Source organism: Phoca vitulina, unplaced genomic scaffold (assembly GCF_004348235.1).
Source record: "Phoca vitulina isolate PV1807 unplaced genomic scaffold, GSC_HSeal_1.0 scaffold65, whole genome shotgun sequence".
NCBI classification, from domain to species: domain Eukaryota; kingdom Metazoa; phylum Chordata; class Mammalia; order Carnivora; family Phocidae; genus Phoca; species Phoca vitulina.
Window position 1 is genome coordinate 2,285,191 of NW_022589768.1, and position 19,729 is coordinate 2,304,919.

Below are 19,729 nucleotides of genomic sequence, written 5' to 3' on the forward strand. Positions count from 1 at the left end.
AGCTCTGAAGCTCGGCTGGCTACCCGAGTCCTCGGACACCTGGCAGGTGCAAAGGGACAATTGTCCCGCATGCAGTGTTAGCAGGACACCTGATAGGCACGAGGGCCCGAAATACTTCAGCAGGTTTTTATTCTCATTACTATTGGCCTTTAGTCACTATTTCTGAATATCAAACGGATGGGAAATCCTCTTTTAATATAAACAATAAAGTAACACTCTTCTGAAAGATGGAAGATGAAAGCCATACACGATGTCCTCTTATATGCACACAGGGGTCCCCTCCAGACCATTCAGAGACAGCACACCGTGAAGGTTCACCAGTCCCCTTCCCACACCGCCCAGTGCCTGGGGAGCTCATTAGAAGGGGAGAGACCACATGTGGACCAGGGTGTGGGGCTGGTGTCCATGGAGGCTCGGGGGGGAGCCGCTCCCCAGAGGCCTCTATGATCCATGAAGTCTCCTCAACCCGGCTCTGGGCTCGGGGCTGCCCAGAACCTCCCTTCTCTGGGGACACATAGGCTACACCTTTCCCAAGGGCCACAGAGCTGGAGTGTGACGTGCCCACCTCGAGGTCACCGTCTGAGGAGATGCCTCCTTTCAGACCCACCGCCAAGCTCCCGAGGGATGGGCACCCTGTTCCCTCCCGAGCTGTCCTGGCTCCTCGGACACTGAGGGTCAGAAGTAACCTTCCTTGTTCCCCGGGCACCCCTGCAACCCGTTATCTTCTTCTCCCCCCCTCAGGGGCAGCCTCGGAGCAGAGCGAGACAGTCGAGCCAGGAGATGAAATCTTACACTTGGCTGGCACGGCCATGCAGGGCCTCACACGGTTTGAAGCCTGGAACATCATCAAGACGTTGCCTGATGGACCTGTCACAATTGTCATCAGGCGGAAAAGCCTGCAGGCCAAGGGGACCACAGCAGCCGGAGACCCCTAGGCGAAGTACGGGTGCCAAAGCCAGTTCACCTAGCTCCTCACAGCCGCGAATTCTCAGGGTCGCTGCTAATCCCCGCCCGGATGGGGAAAAGCAGAGATGTGCTTCCTGGTGGCCGCTGCCCTGGTCCAGACCTTCTGGGACGCCACCCAGCAAGAGGGTTGTCCCCAAAGGAAGGGAGAGTCACACCGGGGTGGCCGATGCAGACTACGTCTAGAGAGCGTAATGATAATACTGTGGTGCTGTAAATAAAACAGATACGTTATAGTTTGGTATGAAATCCATGTCCTGCTTTGCGGATTTTCCAAGCCCTCTAACGGTATAACGATTCACACCCCAGACAGCGTTCGCTTTTCTCATGAATCTGCCATGTGGGCAGGCTCGGAGGGGACAGGCCATGCTGCTTTCCTGGGCATCCGCCCGAGCAACTCAGAGGCTGGGGGCTGCAAGCACCCGGAGGGTCATTCTCTCACACCTCTGGCAGCTGATGTTGGCTGTTGGCTGGGAACTGAGCTGGGGCCGTCAGCCTGGACACTCACAGGGGGCCTCACCCCGGGCCTGGGCTTCCTCACAACATGGTGGCTGGTGCAAGGGTGAGAGCCAGGTAGAAGGTGTGTCCTTCTTATGAGCCGGCCTCGGAGCCCCAAGCCATCTTCTGCTGGACCTTATCAGGGGGCGCTGGCCCAGGTGCAAGGCGAGGGGAGACGCTGCGGGGCTATTTCGGGAAAACACAATCTACCACACAAAAGAGTTGCAAAGCTGGTTTTGGTTGGGTTGGAGACATGATCCTAGGCCTAGGGTGGTCCCGGGTGGTGGGGCAAGGACGCCAGGAGGACAGGTGAGACTCAAAACGTGGGCAGGTGTGCCAACAGCACGGACCAGCATGCGTACGAGAGGGTAAACGAGATATGCTACCATTTACCTACCCCGCGCCGAGCACTGGGCTGGCGTTCAGTGGACACGGTCTTTAATAATCACAGTGGTACCTACATACTGATGAGGGCACCAAGACCAGGAGACAGCAGGTGACCCATCCGAGCTGGTGGATGATGGGGCAGAGATTAAGTCCTTCTTTTCTGGGATCTGGTAGAGACGGAACAGTGCCTGACCAAAGGGGTATTGGGTTTGTTCATCTCTTAATGCCTGACGGCCACACTCAGGACAAACGGGCGTATTAGCAGCAATAGACCCCGGGCAGCGTCCCAGCCCTGCCCCAGCCCCGTGATCATGGTGGAGACTGGAGGCAAACGAGTTATGCCCAGGCCAGGAGCGCTGGGGCCATTTCAGTGGAATCTGGTGGCTTCTCCAGGGTCCACAGGAAGCAAAGACTGTTTCCTGGCAGTGAACTCGTAGAACACCCGCCGGGGGCCCCTCTTCACGTAAATGCTATGTGTGACGTCACTGCAGTGGGCATCAGCTCGCTGACCCATTCATCCCGGGAAGCAGCGGGCTTACAGTAGTCGCGTCCTGCTTCCTGCCTTGTGCACCCCTTCTGAATTTTGTCAAGCCCTACACAGAGACAAGGACTCTGAGACACCGTGTGGACCGGTTCCTCAGGTTTAACGAACACCGACGATCACCGCGATCCAGCCCTGGAAGGCTGACTGAGTTCCACGTGCACTCCACAGGATCCTACCTGTCCTGCCCTGGGCTGGCCGATGAGGCCACGCGGACTCGGAGGTACACCCAGCCCCCCCCATCTCGCAGAGACAACTGGGCAACTGCTGGGCAAGCAGCCAGGTCAGGCATGTGGTCCAGCCCAGGGAAGGAGGGGGGGCCTTCCATCAGCCCTGGGAGCCAGTGGTGGGACAGGGACAAGCACAGGGCGGGCCACGGGCCAGGGACACAGAGAAGGCATCCCGCACGTCTGCGCAGGCTTGTCTCAGGACTAGGGCACAGCTAGGGGTGAGCCCGCAGTCCTCCCAGTCCCTCCTCCTGCTTCAGAAGGTCCCCCTCTCCCCCACTCAGGACACCACCACGGGTCAAGTTTCCGGTCTCCAGGCTCGGGGGGCGGGGTGGGGGGGGTCCTCAGTCCAGGAGCCGGCAGGGTCTTAACACAAGAGCTCATCCATTAGCACTTTGTGGTGCTGGGATTCACATGGGAGATTCGGCTGTCCCTGGCCAACGTCTTCAGAGCAGAGGAGAGGCCCAGAACAGCGCCTCGGCAAGCGGTTTCCGGTCATCCCCAAACACCGCCAGGGACCCACTTCCACCCCATGGACATGCACCCTCCCCAGGGCCTCTCCCAGGCTGCGCCGGTGCTTTGCTCTGAGCCGTGTCTTACCAGACCATGCGTCATTCCATCTGCACGGACTCAAGCAGCAGGCTACGTCCGGATTGCTATTCACGTCCCCACATTGTCCTATAAAGTCAGGACGTCGAAGCAGGGGCAGGTGAAAGCACTGTTCAGGAACAGAAATTCCGAGTGCGTGGTAGGCGCCGAACCAGGTGCATGTTTTCAGACTCCTAGTCCAGCGCACAGTTTCACCCGATGGACCCTGTGACCCGGGTCCTTGGGGGGCTGGCCTTCCACCCTGCTCGACAGGGCGGCACGGGCGGCTTCCGGGGTCTCCTGAGCTGGTGCCCAGCAGAGTAAGGACCTGCTACGTACTTATTGAGGGAATGAAATCTAAATAAATCCAAGAGCCTGATGAAGATTTCTTGGTGAGTTAGCTGGATCATCCCGACGGCATGACTTGGGGTCTGTAGTCACATCACGACCCATAAGAAGGCGGCTCTAAGCCCTTGACACGGAGCTTTCCTGTTTCAATGCTTGCTCGCACGTCGGCACATTCGGAGACAGACACCCCAGGACTCGAGGGTGGGGAATAAGCTACGGCACACAAGGGGGCTGTCTTCCACTTGTCCTCACTGCCGACGCGAGGACACTGTGGCCAGACACGGGGGTGTCCCTCACCCGCAGGCTGAGCGGTCCCGACCAGAGACAGGGAAGGACCTCGTGTGGCTGCCGAGGCCCCTTCCAGGTGGCAAGGCCGTGCTCCCCGGTCCGACGACCCACACTCTGGGCCAGGCTGGTGCGGGCCCGTGCGGTCTCAGAGCAGAGCCCGGAGCGGGGACTCCAGCCAGGGCCCCCGGAGGGGACCTGCCCTCCCGTGCTGCATGCTGACAGCAGTGTGGCCCGACCAGCGAGGACTCCAGCCCGGCCTCCAGACAGCGGGGAGGAGAGGGCGAACGCCCAGGGAGAAGAGGCGCTCCTCAGAGGCAGGAGAGGCCCGCCCCGCTCACCATCATGCCAGACACGACCCGGCCCAAGGCGGCAGTCGGCTTGGGGCAGATGCCTGGGTTCGCTGGGGACGGGCAGTTAGCGCAGCGGCAGAGAGCGGGAACGACCGACTCAGAAAGAAACACTGAATGTATTTTTCCTCAGTGCTTATCTCATTTGTTAAAACAGTGTTTTCCAAGCCGTTATCTTTTTAAGGGGGGAAATCTGGTGCGGTGTTATCAGGCTGGAGGGCACCGGATGCTCACGAGGCAGCAGAGCCTGGCTCTCGGTGTCGATGGGGGTTCTTTCTGGCAGACGGGGCGGGGGGGCAGGCGGTCTGTGGCGGAGACTGGCACACGCAGGCTTCAGACCGGGGCGCACGCCCTGGGGTCCACTGGCTGCAGGTGTGGGGACAACCAGCAGAGAGGGCACAGGAGCGACTCCCCCAAGCCGGCCCCGAGGGGGCAGGGGGAGCGGGGCGGGGGGGGCCACTCCGACCAGCTTCTCGGAGACGAGCTGTCCCCGAGCGGGTCCCAAAGGCTGAAAACCGGCCCTCGGGGCTCTCTGGTCCCCGCCATCGGGAGCTCTGCATGAGTCACAGGAGCCCTCGGCCAGCAGGTGAGAACGTCAGTCGTACAAGGTCCTCACGGCTTTCTCCAGGTTGGCGTAGAACCCCGCCATGCTGCGGGGGAAGAAGGAGTCCACCACGCTCCGCGGGAGGTAGCCGCTGAGGTCGGTCTGGAAGAACGTGACCAGGTTGGTCTTGTCGGGCTCCCTAGGGAAACAGAGGCAGAGCCGCGTCACGCGTCTGGAGCAGGGTGCTGGGGCCGGGCACTGGGCCACCGAGGAGCGCTCACCCTGGGAGACAAGGCTGTGACACTGGGATTCGTCATCGGGAACCCCACCCAGCATGGCACCTGTCCGTCACAGAGGCCAAGGGCCTAGACCCTTTACAACCCTGGCCTCCTCCGAGTCGCACAGACAGGGCAACTGAGGCCTGGAGGGGGATGGGCTGGGCAGGTGAGCAACGCGAGGCAGAACGTGCTGCTCTGGTCTGTGGCTCTTCTACTCTGAGTATCGGCACCGGGGGCCGGGGCGCCTATGTTCTCAAAAGTGCGAGTGAGAAATGAGACAGTGGGACAGAACCATCCCCGAGCTCAGCTCACGGGCTGACTGGCACCTCCAGACCATTCCTCGTGGAGGGGACGTGGGGTGGGGACAGCCGCTCCGGGCTGGTGGACAGAGGCCAGAGAGCACAGAAGCGAGGGCCTGGTCCTCCTCCGGCCCTGCACTGCCAGCCTCCGAAGCCTCCGACCCGGGAGAGATCCCTTGACCTCCCTGAGCCTGTTCTCTCATCTGCTACGTGGGACCAGGACCTTTGCCCAGCTTGCCTTACGGGGCTGGAGGGGGAGCGACGCCTCCCACAATTCTGTCCCCCGTGCCAGTGCGTGGGCACGCTGCGGCACCGACGTGTTCAGAACAGTGCTCTGTAATGTCAAAGCCCGCGGGGCCGTAAGGCAGGTCTACTGCTGCAAACTGTAATTAATGTGCCCATTGAACAGAAGGTCCACGATCAAGGTCTGGGCATGTCACCCAGTCCAGGAGATTGTCCTTACCCTGGCAGAGGCTCGCAGAAGCAGCCACAAGGGTGGTTAAAGCCCCTCACATAACCTGGCTTCGGGGGACACGATGGGTGCTCCACATTGATAGCTGGAAGACAGAGCAAAACGGGGGGTGAGCTGCGCCCTCACCCCTAGTGCATGCAGACCCCCCATCTGGAGCCCGAGGAGTCAGCATGGCGCCCCGGGACCTGCCCCTGAGCCCCCCCACCATCCCTTACCCTCACACACACACACTCACATACGTACACATACAAACCCACCCACGCACCCACCCAAGTTCACGGCTTCCCAAGCCTGCGGCATCTCAGAGAAAAGAACATTCCACAGGGTAAGGCTTGGCGGCAGGAGGGAGGCACCCCCTCCGACCCACCCTCTGTCCCCACGTGGAAGATCCGCAGGAATGGCAGGGGCTGCAGCTTTCGGGAGGCAGCGGGACATGCGCCGAGGCCGGAGGGAGGGGACAGCGTGACAGCCTCACACACCGACACTGGAGACTTTGAGCCTCAGCAGCGACGACAAGGGGTGCTGGCCACATCTGGGAGGTCACTGTCGGATGACTGGCCTGTGCACCCTCTCACCTTGGCCCCCCATGGCACGCGCTCCCCTGCGCCCGGTGACACCCCGGCTGGCACTCACCATTGGAACTGAGGGTCCCATCCTCATACTTCTTGACGAGCACCAAGTCCACGAAGTCTCTGGGGGAAATGAGCTTCATGGCAGCCGAGGGGCTGGTGGTTCTGCTCACGCAGAGCATCTGTCAAAGCACGGAGGAGTCCAGCTGCCGGCCAGAGGTCTCCTGCCCCCGCCCCACACCCAGCGTCTGGGAAACGAGGAGCCTGGCCCTCAGAGCAAGGTCCTGGGGGGAGCACCCCTTGATCCTCACCCAATCTCAGAACACCCCACCAGTCCACCCTCCCACCTCGAAGGCAAGGTCGCCCCAACCCACCCAGGCTTCATCCCACCCTTCCCCACCTCCAGCAGCACCCACCCCCTAGGGTCACAGTGGAGAAGGACAGGTCAGGTGTAGGATGGGACGGAGCTCTCTGGGGTGTGGCACGGGCAAGGAGGGACTGCACTTGAAGGGACTGGGTTTTAAGACTGGGGCACGGAGCGTCTTGGCAGACACCTCTGCCCACAGGGTCGGAGTCTTCAGGTGGGCATGCGATCCCTGGGGGCACTGGGAACCCATGTCCAGATGACTCAGCCTCCCTGTGTTCTTCCTAAAACCACCAGCCTGAGAGCAGGCTCACCTTCACACAGCCTCTCCCTTTCCACTTGTGACAAACGCACAGCACACCCTACCCATCTGGAATCTTCCTAGCAGGCACGGTCCCCGGGTGCCAAGTCTCCCAGGGCACCAGGGGGACACGTCAGGATGCTGATTCCAATAGTTGAGCAAGGCATGGCATGCTGGAGTTAGAATCCCATGTTCTCCCCTCTTATTCTTTTTTTAAGACCAAAGCTTGCTGTAAGAAACAAGGCAGTTTGACACTTCTGAATTCTTCTCGTCCTGATTCCTGCTGCAGGATGCATCATTCCTGAAGGAGCGCTTACAGTATTGATAAGAAATGCCAAAGGCAGCAACATGTGATAAATCCATAAACTCGCACCCGGCTCTGTGTCCATCCTGTTGCCCACCTGTCACCTATCTATCCAACTCAGAATTCGAGTACTTGGGATTTCTCAAAATCAAGCTGATAAATACCCGTCTGCATGGGAGGGCTCCTTCTCTGCATTCTCGCCGTTCCCCTGAAGGGCAAGGAGGAACCACAGGTCAGCTTCTTCTCCCCTTCTCCAGAACCTCAGCTCACCAGCAGCCTGTGTCTTCCCCTGTTCACAGTTACTGTCCACTGAAGGCTCCACCCTTCTGTCTTTCTTTTTCTTTAAAGATTTCATTTCTAAGTCATCTCTGCATCCAACAATGTGGGGCTCGAACCTACAGCCCCGAGGTCCACAGTCACCTACTCCACTGACTGAACCAGCCAGGCGCCCCTCTCCTTCTAGCAGTAAGTCCTATCTTTTCATGGGCACATGAATTAACTTGAGAAAAGACCTCTCATTCCCCTCACCGAGAGATGTAAAATAGATTACTTTTTACGTATAATAGTCCTTCATCCACATTTGTAATATAATCATACTGTCTTAATAAATTATAATCATATCTCAATCCAGATTCTTTTTAACATGCAGAATCTTAAGGTCACAGGAGATATATTATATACATAAGTATATATACATATAATTCATGTACATATTAATGATGAAGGATGATGTCTTTGAAGAATAAATATATTAGGATAAAATTCGGTAGCCTATGTGCAATGGAAAAATGAGTTCAAGAAATGATGAGGAGAACTAAGGCAAAAGAAAGTGGATAAAATTAAATTTCCTTACAACTTGCAGCCAAATGACAAACACTTGAGTCAGGCAGAGTAAGACATTCCTCCAGGAACTCAGACTGCCTTCTTGTTAATGCTTAGCTTGATCACAGCCAGGCCTCCAGGATCCTGGAAGTCTTCTTCAGCATATGAAAATCCTTTTGGGAACTCCCTTTATCTCTACCCCCCAACTTAAAACTATATATAATCAATAGCTCCTTACACTCCCAGTGCAGATCTTTCTGCTCACAGGTCCTGTCCCTGTGCTTTAATAAAAGCACCTTTCTGCACCTAACATGTCTCAAGAATTCTTTCTTCACTGTTCGCTCCTGGCCCACATCACATCAATGTATTTTTAAAATAAATGATAGTAAATAAAACTTCAGGTCATGCAGATACATCTAAAAGAATGAAGTCATTGTTTTGCTCAAAATTGCCTGATTTATCACATGTTAAAAATGCCATGCTTTTAGGGGCGCCTGGGTGGCTCAGTGGGTTAAGCGTCTGCCTTCGGCTCAGGTCATGATCTCAGGGTCCTGGGATCGAGCCCCGCATCGGGCGCCCTGCTCAGCGGCGAGTCTGCTTCTCCCTCTCCTTCTGTGATTGCTTTCATTCTCTCTCAAATAAATAAATAAAATCTTTTTCAAAAAAACGTCATTCTTTGCAATTTATGATGAAAATTTTAGACGTTAACTAAATGTTAGGTGTCAAGTGCATGTGTGGGGATGACGTAAGACTTCTCAGAAGTCTGTTGGAGATATGCATGCAAAACATTCGAAAACTTGCAGGACAGGACTGACAGGGTCAGGCAGGGTACAGGGGAGGAGGGAGGGAGTGGGGGCTGCTTTGGGCCCACACTGGCTCAGCCCTAGGCCAAGGACTGAGGGTCCCCTGTGGCCCCAGGCCGGGAAGCAGGACTGCCTTCCCAGAAAGAAGCAGAGTGCTCAGAGAGAGACCGAGTAGCATTGATAAGGGAGCAGAAGGCTAGCTGAGGACAAAGCGCTGGCTGACAACCTGCAACCTACCCCCACCCCCCACTCCTGGGTGGGTATGTGTGACATTCCTCCAGGAAACTTCCGATTATCTTACTGTTCAGGCTTTGCTAGGGGCTAAAACAACCTTAGCTTGCTAATAGCCAAGGCTACAGTACCCCAGGGTCTTCTTTAGCATATATGAAAGTCCTTTTTCCTTACCTCCCCCAACTCCCAAGTCTAAACACCCTACAGAAATGCAGCCATGGTTACCTTCAGTAAGAAAACTCCATATATGGTCATTCTGTCACATTTGTGTTAGGTTGTAAAGGGCCTTAGCCCATGGTTTCTCAACTCGAAGCATGTGTGTATAATTATTTGTATATTGTCTTCCCAATTTTTTTACTCTCTCTGGTAGCCCTTATGTTGTTGTTCACTTAACATTTTTATCTAAATGTGCTCACTTTTATAAACTTGGACAAATTTATTTTAAAAGGATGCTACTTAACTATCTGCAAAATATACACACAAAGGATCGTTGGGTTCTAATTCGGATTCTGAGGTTGAGGCCAGCTGTCCGGTTTTGTTATAAAGGAGATGAGCCAGGTGTTAAATGGGTGTCACAACTGAAACTCTCCCCTTCAAGCTAGGAGAGAAATTAAAAAAGGACTGAGTCCCGGTGACATCACCATGTCTGATTGCATTTCGGTGTTTGCCTTTGCATCTCGGGGGTGTGTGCCCCAGCCGTCAGGAAACACCCACATAAACTCTTGACAATGAACTGAAATGTGAATTTTGGTCCAGGCCAAGAACACCTGGGTCCTCCAGATGGACCAGCACAGAACTATGGCCTGAGGTTTCACAACACCATCTGTGTAAACACGCAAGAGGGTGTCACATCTACGGATGTCAGAATCAAACAGGTTGGCAACATCTCCCCAAGGCAACTTCATTATTAGTTTTGGCTACGAGTTTTTTTTTTTTTTCCTTCTTAACTTCTGTAATCAAAACGAGGTGTGTTCTTAATGCTACAAATTCCTAACGCTCAATGTTCTCAGGACAGAAGCACCTAGAATTACACCACCAGCGCCATGTGGTTATTTAAATTTACCCTGAGAGTAATGAAAAATAAAGTGAACAATTCGTTTCCTCCAACTAGACACCTTTCAAGTGCTCTTGGGGGCTAGGGGCTACCGTAGTGGACAGGGGTTGTTACAGAACATTTCCATCATTCTGGAGAGTTCTACCGGGCAGCGCTAGCTTGGACGACATACCTTGTACCAATGGAGAAACTGTAATCCCCACAGCTGGCAGAGAACCCTGGCTCTGGCCACGACTCTGGATTCATCATCACGGCCCCATCAAGGGGCACTATTTCACCCCCGAGCTGACGAATCAAATCCAGCCACAGCTTTAGCAACCTCAGAGCCCACATTCATGCTGCCCGCCTTCATAGCGCCTGCTATTTCTCTGAGCTCCGCTTAGGACCTCTCCACCCATCTGGTCACAGGGTTTCCCACCTGCAGCAGACCGGGGCTGTGCGGGGTCCTGCCCTTGCCAAAAGGTGTCCCTGACCCCCTCCAGAGGGACAGGGTCAGGTGACTTGCTAGGGTAACAGCGCTCGGAAAGACTTACATCAGTGAGGCTTTCGATGATTTCAAAGCTGCTCACGTTCTCATCCCACTTGTCTCGAAGGGTCCCAGCAAGTGGCTTGACGCAGCCCCATACCTTCTCTGGGGTCGCGTGTACGATGCCTTCTCCCCGGTACCTGGAGCACAAGAAGGAATGTGAGCCCAGGAACCCACCAAAGTTTTTGATCCTGGGATCATACAGAAGGACTAGCTGCCACATCTGTCATTGCTCTTTATGACACCCTTGCGATCAGGGGCTGAGAGTTAACCAGCCCACCTCCCCTCAGACCTGCAGAAACGGACCGTGAGTTTTCACGAGATACAGTTTGCTGGAAATGATTTAGATAATAATACCAGAAGCTTTTCCAGAAGATAATTGGCAAGTGGATTCCAGGGTGCTAGGGTAGATTGGAATTATTTTAGGAAGCAAACCCACAGAGACATCAAGAAGGAGTAGCACCTCTGACAAACTTTGACAAGGCATGCACTTACAGGTTCCCTGGAAACTCCATAGATGGCCTCCAGGAAACTGAAACTCCATTCTGTCAAAAGGCACAGAATCGTAGAATTTAGAGCTAGAAAGGCTCTGGGAGATCACCTGACCCAATCCCCTGTGCTACACAGAAGAGAAGTCTGGAGCCTCAAGAGATGTGATCTGAACTGGCTGATTCGAAGAGCCCTGGGTGTTTTTCAACCTCCTAAAAGCCACCATGCCATTTGTCTCCTCAAGCAATTTCCATCTATTCCTTAAAAATTAGAAGCCTCGCATAAGCAAAAACTATTCCCGTTCCACCCTCCTGGGAACGGGGAGAGGCTCATGCTAAGATGAGGGCAGTCTCTGGAGCCTCACCACCATTTGCCAGCCAGGTGACCTCGGGCAAGTCACTCAATGAAAGGGACAGATACGTATCTCCCGGGGTCCTAGTGCACACAACAGGCCCAGGATTTTTTAAGGAAACAACCCTCAATGGAATCTACCCCTACCCAATCCAGCTCCAGGGTATTAGACAGCAGAAAGGAGCAGGAAGAGGAGGAGCCTGGGGTCTTCGGAGACCCCAGCGCCAGGGCGCACGCGACCCCTTCCTGCCCAGCTCCTCACTCACGCCTTCCCGGCAAATCTTCCATCCTGACTCGTCCCGCCGGTACCGGAGCACCTTCTCCGCCACCGCCTCGCTCATCTGCGCGGCCAGCGCCGGGTCCATCGCGCCAAGGGCTGCGCGTGGCTGCGGGGTCGGGGCCCGGGTGCGCCGCGGCGGAGGCTGGCTATGGGGCCGGGAGGCCGCCGCGCCCGGGTCCGGGGGCGGAGCCTCAGCCCAGGCCCCGCCCCACGCCCCCGGACTGGCCCAGGCGGGCAGACGGGCCCCGCCCCGCCCCGAGATTGGCAGGGCCGGAGACGGCCGGGCCAGGCTGGGCGGTCCTGGGTGGGCGGTGCAGACCTGCGGCTCCGCCTCCGGCCGGGGAGGGGCCTTGCGCCTCGAGCCGGGGGACGGCCCGGCGGGGCCACTGGCAGCCGGGAGCGTGGACTTCCGCTCGGAGCGCGCAGAGGCCTGAGGCGGGGCGGGGGGGCGGTGCAGTTCGCCTCCGAGATGACGTGGGCGGCTGCTGCGGGGGGAGTGCGCGGGGCGGGGCGGGGCGACGCGGGGCGGGGCGACGCGGGGGGGCGGGGCGGGCAGGAGAGGGCTCCTGGGGCGGGGCGGGGCCCCCGGTGGAATCTGGGGGTCTGCGCCACTGAAGCGGGGAGCTCGGGGGCCCCGCCCTGCGGCCGGAGCCCCTGGCGGCCCAGCTGAGTGGAGACCTGGCGCGTTCAGTTCTGGGCACGGGCTTTTAGGTTTTCTTTACATTCTGGTTAGTTAGCATAGAGCGCGCTGTTGGTTTCCGGGTAGTACCCAGGGGTTCATCACTTACATACCGCACCCAGTGCTCCTCACAAGCGCCCTCTTTAATACCCATCCCCATCTAGCCCATCCCTCACCCACCTCCCTCCATCAACCCTGTTTGTTCTCCTTCGTTTTTGGCCATAGTGGCTGAAAGAGCCAAGTGGGGGTGTCCAGGAGGCTGAGATGCCCGGGCATCTGGGGGAGGGCTGGGCCCGGGCTAAGAGGCACAGGCTTCTCCGCGAGCAGGTGGCCCGGGTCTTGGGGAGCGAGTGGGGTCACATCCCCCGCGTGTGAATGGCAAGGGCAGTCTCGTTTTCCTCCTCTTCTATAACCAACTAAATATTTGAAAAGGTCAGCACAGAGGCCTATTTGTGCTTCTATTTGTCTGTTTATCATTTCATGTAAAGGTTTGAAAAATGGTTGTAAACGCAAGGACTCCTTGAAAACCCTTTCTCGGAGGATGTGATGGGCTGTGGGGTTGTCAAGAAGCCGTGCATGGGGAATTAGGGAGTTCCAGACTCTGGACGCAGCTTCATCCAGTAGTGGCTGTGTGGTTTTGGGCTAGTCACTTAACGTCTTGGAGCCTCAGTTTGCTCCAAGGGGAAATGGGACACTAGTGCGTGTCTCTGTGCCATTGTGATGGGCAAGTGAAGTGACACAAGTGGGTATTCCTAGGAGCCATAAAAAAAAGACCGATAAGGTAACCACATTAAAAAAAAATTAAGCATGGGTGGCTCAGTCAGTTATGTGTCTGCCTTCGGCTCAGGTCATAATCCCAGGGTCCTGGGATCGAGTCCCGCATCGGGCTCCCTGCTCCGCGGGGTGCCTGCTTCTCCCTCTGCCTGCCGCTCCCCCCTGAGTGGACTGCGACCCCCCAACATACGTTAAAAATAGGTGCGCACCTTGTCATGAATTTGGGGAGGGGTGTTCGTGTGTGTCTACTTTTAGAGCGACATTATTTACACCGAACTTTCCTTTCTGGTTAGAATTGGCAGTAGATCTTGGATAGTAATCCTATCCCCCTGTCAGAGCTTGTGCTCTCTGACAAATAAATAAATAAAATCTTTTAAAAAAATTAAGCACATCAAAAATACCACAAAAAGTTAGGCAATAGTCTGAAGGAAAAAATGGAGCATATTTTGACTGAAAATAAATTTTTTCATGTACAAAGTGCTCTTATAAATTATTAGGAAATTTTCAAACAACCCAACAGACAAAACTAATGCATCAGATGTGAACAGATACTCTGCAGAAAACCAAATTAACAGGGCTAATAAAGACATGAAAAGATGCAGAACCTCCTTCCTAGCTAGGGAATTTGTAATTAAAACAAGGGAGCAGGTTCACAGCTATCTGATGGGTAGATAGGAAGAGGTTTATTAATTCCCTGTGTTGGTAAGTGTATAGAGAAACATTTTTTTTATACACTGTGGGCAAGAATGTAAGTTTATGTAACCTTCTGGGAGGAAAACAACCTATCTTAAAATTTTAGTTTACTTGTGTTTTGACCCAGAGCGTCCTGCACAAAGATGCATAAGATGCATCTTGCAACGGGAAAGGATCTATTTGTCAAAAGAGTAAAGAAAGTGACAGGATATTCATTTGGTGGAATATTATGTAGCCATTAAAGCAATGTGACACAGATGAAGGAAGGTGGGACTGGAACAGGAAATGCTCTCTAGAGCTCAGGCAGCTGTCTAGAAATAGGAGTTGATATGAATAGACTATTCTAACCAAGTGCAATTTATTCTCTACAAAGGAAATAAATGGTATTTAAAACTTAACTTTAAAAATAACTTAATATTATTTAAATTCTTATCCTCCCCCCCATAAAATGTTTTATATGTGTACTGACAGGGAACACTGTTTTATATATATATATAGTATACATTGTATACACACACACACACACATATACATATATAGTCCAATATGTAAATTGAAGGACAGGAGTATTGTAGGTAAGTCAGTGCTCAGCTCAGATTGCCTGGGTCCAGGTCCAGATCCCAGCATCACCACTCACTAGCTGTGACCCTGGTAAGTCACTGGGCCCTTGCAGACCTTAGCATCCTCCTTTGGAAAATGAGAAAAATAATGTACTAAGTCATAAGGTTGACATACCGATCAAAGGTTTTAATAGAGGGGTGCCTGGGTGGCTCAGTCGCTAAGCGTCTGCCTTCAGCTCAGGTCATGATCCCGGGGTCCTGGGATTGAGCCCCGCATGGGGCTCCCTGTTCCGTGGGAAGCCTGCTTCTCCCTCCCCCACTCTCTCTGCTTGTGTTCCCTCTCTCGCTGTGTCTCTCTCTGTCAAATAAATAAATAAAATCTTAAAAAAAAAAGGTTTTAATAGATGAATAATAATTAGAATGGTGCTTGGCATACAATCCATGTTTATGTATAATATATCATATCCATAAATATCTTGAGTGAGAGAAATAACTAGAGATGTCTGTATACGTTTATACATCTACGTGTTTAGAAGACTGACTTCTGGAAAGGTTTAGAATCAACTGTGAGCCGTAGGGAGTAATGCCAAAGGAGATTACTGTCTTATTTTATTTCATCTCATACTATTTAATTATTTTAATTACTAACATGTAAGACTTTTTAAATTACAAAAAAAAAGCCTCATTGAACCGTTCAATGTAGACTATTTTGGTAGCGCTGCAGCTCGAGACCTGGTCAGGCGGGGGCCTACCAGAATTTTGTTCGGGGATAAAACGCTCTGAAAACAAAGCCGGAGGAAACTAAGTCTTGCTATAGAAAGTGACTTCCATTAGACATCAGACACACGAGAGATTTCTGTTTTTATCAAATGGAGCATTGGTTTTGAAATTTTTTTTTTATCACTGTAAGAGCTTCTAATGTTTGCTCTCAGAAAATGGGAAGCCCTGGCTAGATGAAATATTCGGAAGAGAAAAGCGTCGACCCCTGAGGCCTGTGACAAATGGCAGCAGGAGGCGGGCGAGGTCAGGACAGTCCTGGGGGAAGCTCCGGTCTGTCTCGCCTGGGGAGGCCGGGCAGGGCAGGACGAGAAGCTGCCTGGCCAGGAGGCAGGAGGTCCGCCCACATGGCCAGCTCATCAGTGGGGCCTGGGGCGGCAGTTCAGAGCTGATGGGAAGGAGGAGGAAGGGGGCTGTGTAGTCTCCCCCGATCAGAGCCGCTTCCGCAAGGTCCTCGGGCCTCCGAGTAACCCAGCTGTCAGGGCAGGCCTCACCAAAGTCCCAGCTGAGTTTTAAATAGGTGTATACGGCGTGGGGGGCCCAGCGGTGTCCACCCCAAACCGGCTCCAGACCACGGACGGGTGGGGCCACGGGTGCAAGCGCTCCAACCCTAAAAGCTCCTGGATGGGGAATGTGCTTTCCCCTCGGACCGTGATGTTCGTTATATTTGTTACGTTCGCTCGGGCAGGTGCTGCGGGCACAGATGACTCTCTTTCTGCAAGCATGTGTATGTCTGTTTAGTCTTAGCAACAGCCGATTGTCACTGAGCTGTGCCACCTGCCGGCCAACGTCCTGGGCACTGCACTGGTGCTGGACCTTGGAACCTCACGACACCCCAGCATTAGGAGGTGCAGACCACAGTCCCATTTTACAGGTTATGAAACTGAAAATCACATCGCTAGTAAGGAGCAGAACTGTGGTGCACACCCAGTTCCTTTTTCTGAAGGTCACGGGTTTACTTACACGCTTTACTGCCTCTTCCTCCCTGTAAGGATACACGGTGTTTAGCATGAAATGGGCAAGGAGTAAAATCAGAAATTGCAACAATCTACAAACCAAAAAAAGAGGGAACACACACACGCACACACAGAGTAGCTGGAAAGCAGGAATACTACCTCAGACTACAGAAGCGAGTCTTTTAAAGATGCACAGAAAACTTTTCTGTAAATGTTCTGGCCTTCACGAATTTGGAAACATAAGCAGTGACCAAGGGAGTGTCCTTAGGTTACTGAGATATTTACCAGACTGTTCCTGTCAAGAGGCGTTCACGTGCCGTATTTAATGGATACACTTGTGACGATTTCTGAGACCCCCAGAGGAGTTTGTTACATGGGCTTTTTTAGGAGAGATTTTTAATAATAGTGTGGGTCATATTCCCAGTGATGGTTTGACCAAAGGACAGATGTGAATCACTACACCCCACCGCCCATCACTGAAAGCCAAAGGACCATCGCGGAAAGCCAAAGGAATGTTGTGAAGCGTCAGTTAGGAGAAGGTGTTCGATGGTGCAGACGCGAAGCTTCCCACGGGATGCAGCGGACGGAAGGGCCAGAGCTGGTGGCCTCTGCCGACAGAAAACCCGGCAAAGGCGGGTAGGCCATCGGTTCACAGAAGAGAAAATGCAGAGGGCCCATCCACACAGGGGAAGATGCTAACAACCAGGGAAATGCAAATTAATTAAAATAACTTGGGATTTTTTTTTTTTCAACGGGTTGGCAAAATTTACATAGTGTGACGATATCAAGTTCGGGTGGGGCTAGAAGCAAATGGCCCTTGTCATCTGCAGACGGAGTTTGCATGGGGGTCTGGGCGCCTGGAGACTCCCAGAGGAGCAGCCCGTGATGCTGAACACGCTCCTGTCCTGTGCCCCAGGGATCCCCCCTTCGGCAGGACCAGCGTCCGCTCCCAGGTCAGCAGCAGCACATGCGCAGTTGAAGACTTACAAAAGATGTTGAGTGTAACATTTTTCGCTGAGGTGGGAATGATTTCAATGTCCAGGAGATGGATAGATACTGAGTTTATTCATATGGTGAAATACTATGCAGCGGTTATAAGTGAGCTTGATCGATACATTTTATCGACAGACCTCAAACACATAAAGGTGTACAATGATGCATGTGCTATGATAGTATTTAATGGAGTAAAACATGCTTGCACATTGTTTATGGATATTTAGACATACATATTTACACACGCACACAGCATATATAACTATAAACAATTTAATGGACATACACCAAATTCTTGGCAGTAGGAGGGGTGTGGATCTCTGTGTGGGGATTAGAGCGCACTTTGATTGTATCTGTAATATTTTCTCATTAATAATAATAGCGACTAGGTGGACATAAGATAAATTGCAGCAGTCACAGTAGGGATAAGGGTGCTTGTGACACCAGGCTTTGTACTATTCTGTGTCTTTCGAATTTCTCTAAGACGGAGCTCAATGCTCAGTGCGGGCGGGCAGGCGAGCTCTGCTGTGCAGGTGAGCTAGGTTGCGCAGGGAAACGTGCTACGCTTACCGCAGCTGTGGGTGTGGGGGTGTTGGCAACATCCGTGTGTCCTCAGGAATGATGCAGGGCATGCCTGTCCTCTAGTCCTGGCAGAGGGCCTCCCCACAGGTGCTCCTGCAAGTGCCCAGAGGCAGAGCTGGGTCTTTCCAAAGTGTGTCTCAGTGTCCCAGGGAGCCCTGAGCCTCAGCCCCAGACCAAGCACCTGGAAGAGGGGACCCTCATCCCACTGCGGTGGGTGCTCCATCACAAACACGTGTTCCCCTGGCGTTGCAGAACATTTCTTCCTGAGCAGACTGCGACCCCCCCCAACATACGTTAAAAATAGGTGCGCACCTTGTCATGAATTTGGGGAGGAGTGTTCGTGTGTGTCTACTTTTAGAGCGACGTTATTTACACTGAACTTTCCTTTCTGGTTAGAATTGGCAGTAGATCTTGGATAGTAATCCTATCCCCCTGTCATCTGTGATTCGTTCATTAGTGTAGTTCATTCATTCATTCACCTACCCGTTGACATTCAACAAGTATCTGCGTTAGGCAGCATTCGGACTCGGCCCCCAGGATTCTGGCTCCCTGACGTGCTTTCCCCGTGTACTCTCCCACTGAGTGTGCTGACCCTGGCGAATGGGATGAGATTTCACTCCCATGATTAGGTTCTGTTATATGGTCAAGATGACCTGATTTTGAAGATGTCATTAAGGTCTCTGAGCAGTTAACTTTGAAGTAATGGAAAGGGAGATCATCCTGGGTGGGCCTGACCTGATCAGGTGGGGTCTTTTACAAGAGCATCCAGGATTTCCCCAGAAAAGGAGATTCAGAGCTGAAGGGGCCTTGTCTTGCTGGTCTTGAAGGTGCAGGCAGCCATGCTGGGGAGCGGGCCACAGAGCAGGGGAGCAGAGGACCTCCCACAGCCTCAGGCAAATGAATTCTGCCAACAAGCACGTGAGCTGCTCCAAAGGGGACGGCTCACCTCAGAGGAGATGACTGGCGACAGTTTGCCTGAGACCCGGAGCAGAGCCCCCAGCTAGGCTGTGTCTGCACCCCCCCACAGAAAGTGCGCGATGTTAATGCACGTTGCTCTGAGCCGTTATGCAGCGGTAGAAACGGAGCACACTACCCAGGATGAGTCAGTGGCTGGGGCGCAGAAAGGAACAGACAGAGCTTTGTTCCACAGGCACTCGGTCTGGTGGAGGAGAGAAAACGTGAAAGGCGCAATTTAGAGTGGAAAGAGGGATCCTGGAGACGGGACTAGGGGGTGCCCTTCAGCTGACAAAAGCAGCGCCACCCACGCTCCTGCAGAACCCTGCCCAGCACCCGCGGGAGGCGAGCCAGCCATTATCACAGGTGAAGATCGTGCGAAGTGGGGAGGGACACCTTGTTCTTTCCCTGGGCTCCTCGGCTGGGTGGCATAAGCCTTCCATTACCCATGGCTCTGAAATCCTCTTCCACCTACTGCCTGGAGGAAGCCTGTTGTCATCAGGAGAAAAGGAGGTCAACAAACAAGGAGAGCCTACAGGCAAAAAGACAGAGGATCTTGAAGGTGTTTGACCCCCAGGTCCGGCGAAGCCTGAAACCAGCTTGAATCCCATCTTTCCCTGTTAAAGGAACCAATAAACCTCGGGGATTCTGGGACCTCCTATGCAGCTGTCCTGATTCATTAATGCACGTGTACAAACAGTGTACTAAGCCCTTCAATTTTAGTTACTCCTGCCATTCCCAAAACCGATGATTCATGTGAACTAATGAAGCACTCTGAGATCTTGAAGGGCAGGCACGTCAGCCCTGGGTGCTTATCGGGGAGGACTGAGTCCCCGTGTGCTGAAACAGACGTCCCAGGCACGGCGGTCCAAGCAGTGCCCACACAT

The 19,729-nt window shown here is 53.5% G+C and overlaps 2 protein-coding genes across 4 annotated transcripts in view; one reads left to right on the plus strand and one right to left on the minus strand.

Moving 5' to 3' along the window:
- Positions 1-955, plus strand: part of IL16 (interleukin 16) — a 91,828-nt gene extending 90,873 nt beyond the window's left edge. The window contains exon 20 of the mRNA XM_032392063.1: positions 742-955. Coding sequence (XP_032247954.1) covers positions 742-935 — 194 coding nt within the window. The 3' untranslated portion in view covers positions 936-955. The remainder of the gene's footprint in view (positions 1-741) is intronic.
- Positions 943-12,048, minus strand: STARD5 (StAR related lipid transfer domain containing 5). Of its 3 annotated transcripts, none has more exons than XR_004297860.1 (6): positions 11,742-12,048; positions 10,762-10,894; positions 6,414-6,531; positions 5,772-5,865; positions 3,217-4,930; positions 943-1,174 (listed from the first exon to the last, which is right to left on the minus strand). XR_004297860.1 is itself a non-coding variant. In XM_032392064.1 (6 exons), the coding sequence occupies exons 1-6, from the start codon at positions 11,957-11,959 to the stop codon at positions 4,783-4,785; spliced, it is 642 nt and encodes a 213-aa protein (XP_032247955.1). In that variant the 5' UTR covers positions 11,960-12,048; the 3' UTR covers positions 4,641-4,782. The 3 variants fall into 3 exon arrangements, 1 of the variants encoding a protein (XP_032247955.1); XR_004297859.1 differs by having other exon boundaries at positions 1,859-4,930; XM_032392064.1 differs by lacking the exon at positions 943-1,174 and adding an exon at positions 11,250-11,299 and having other exon boundaries at positions 4,641-4,930; positions 11,861-12,048.
- Between the last annotated feature and the right edge of the window lie 7,681 nt (positions 12,049-19,729).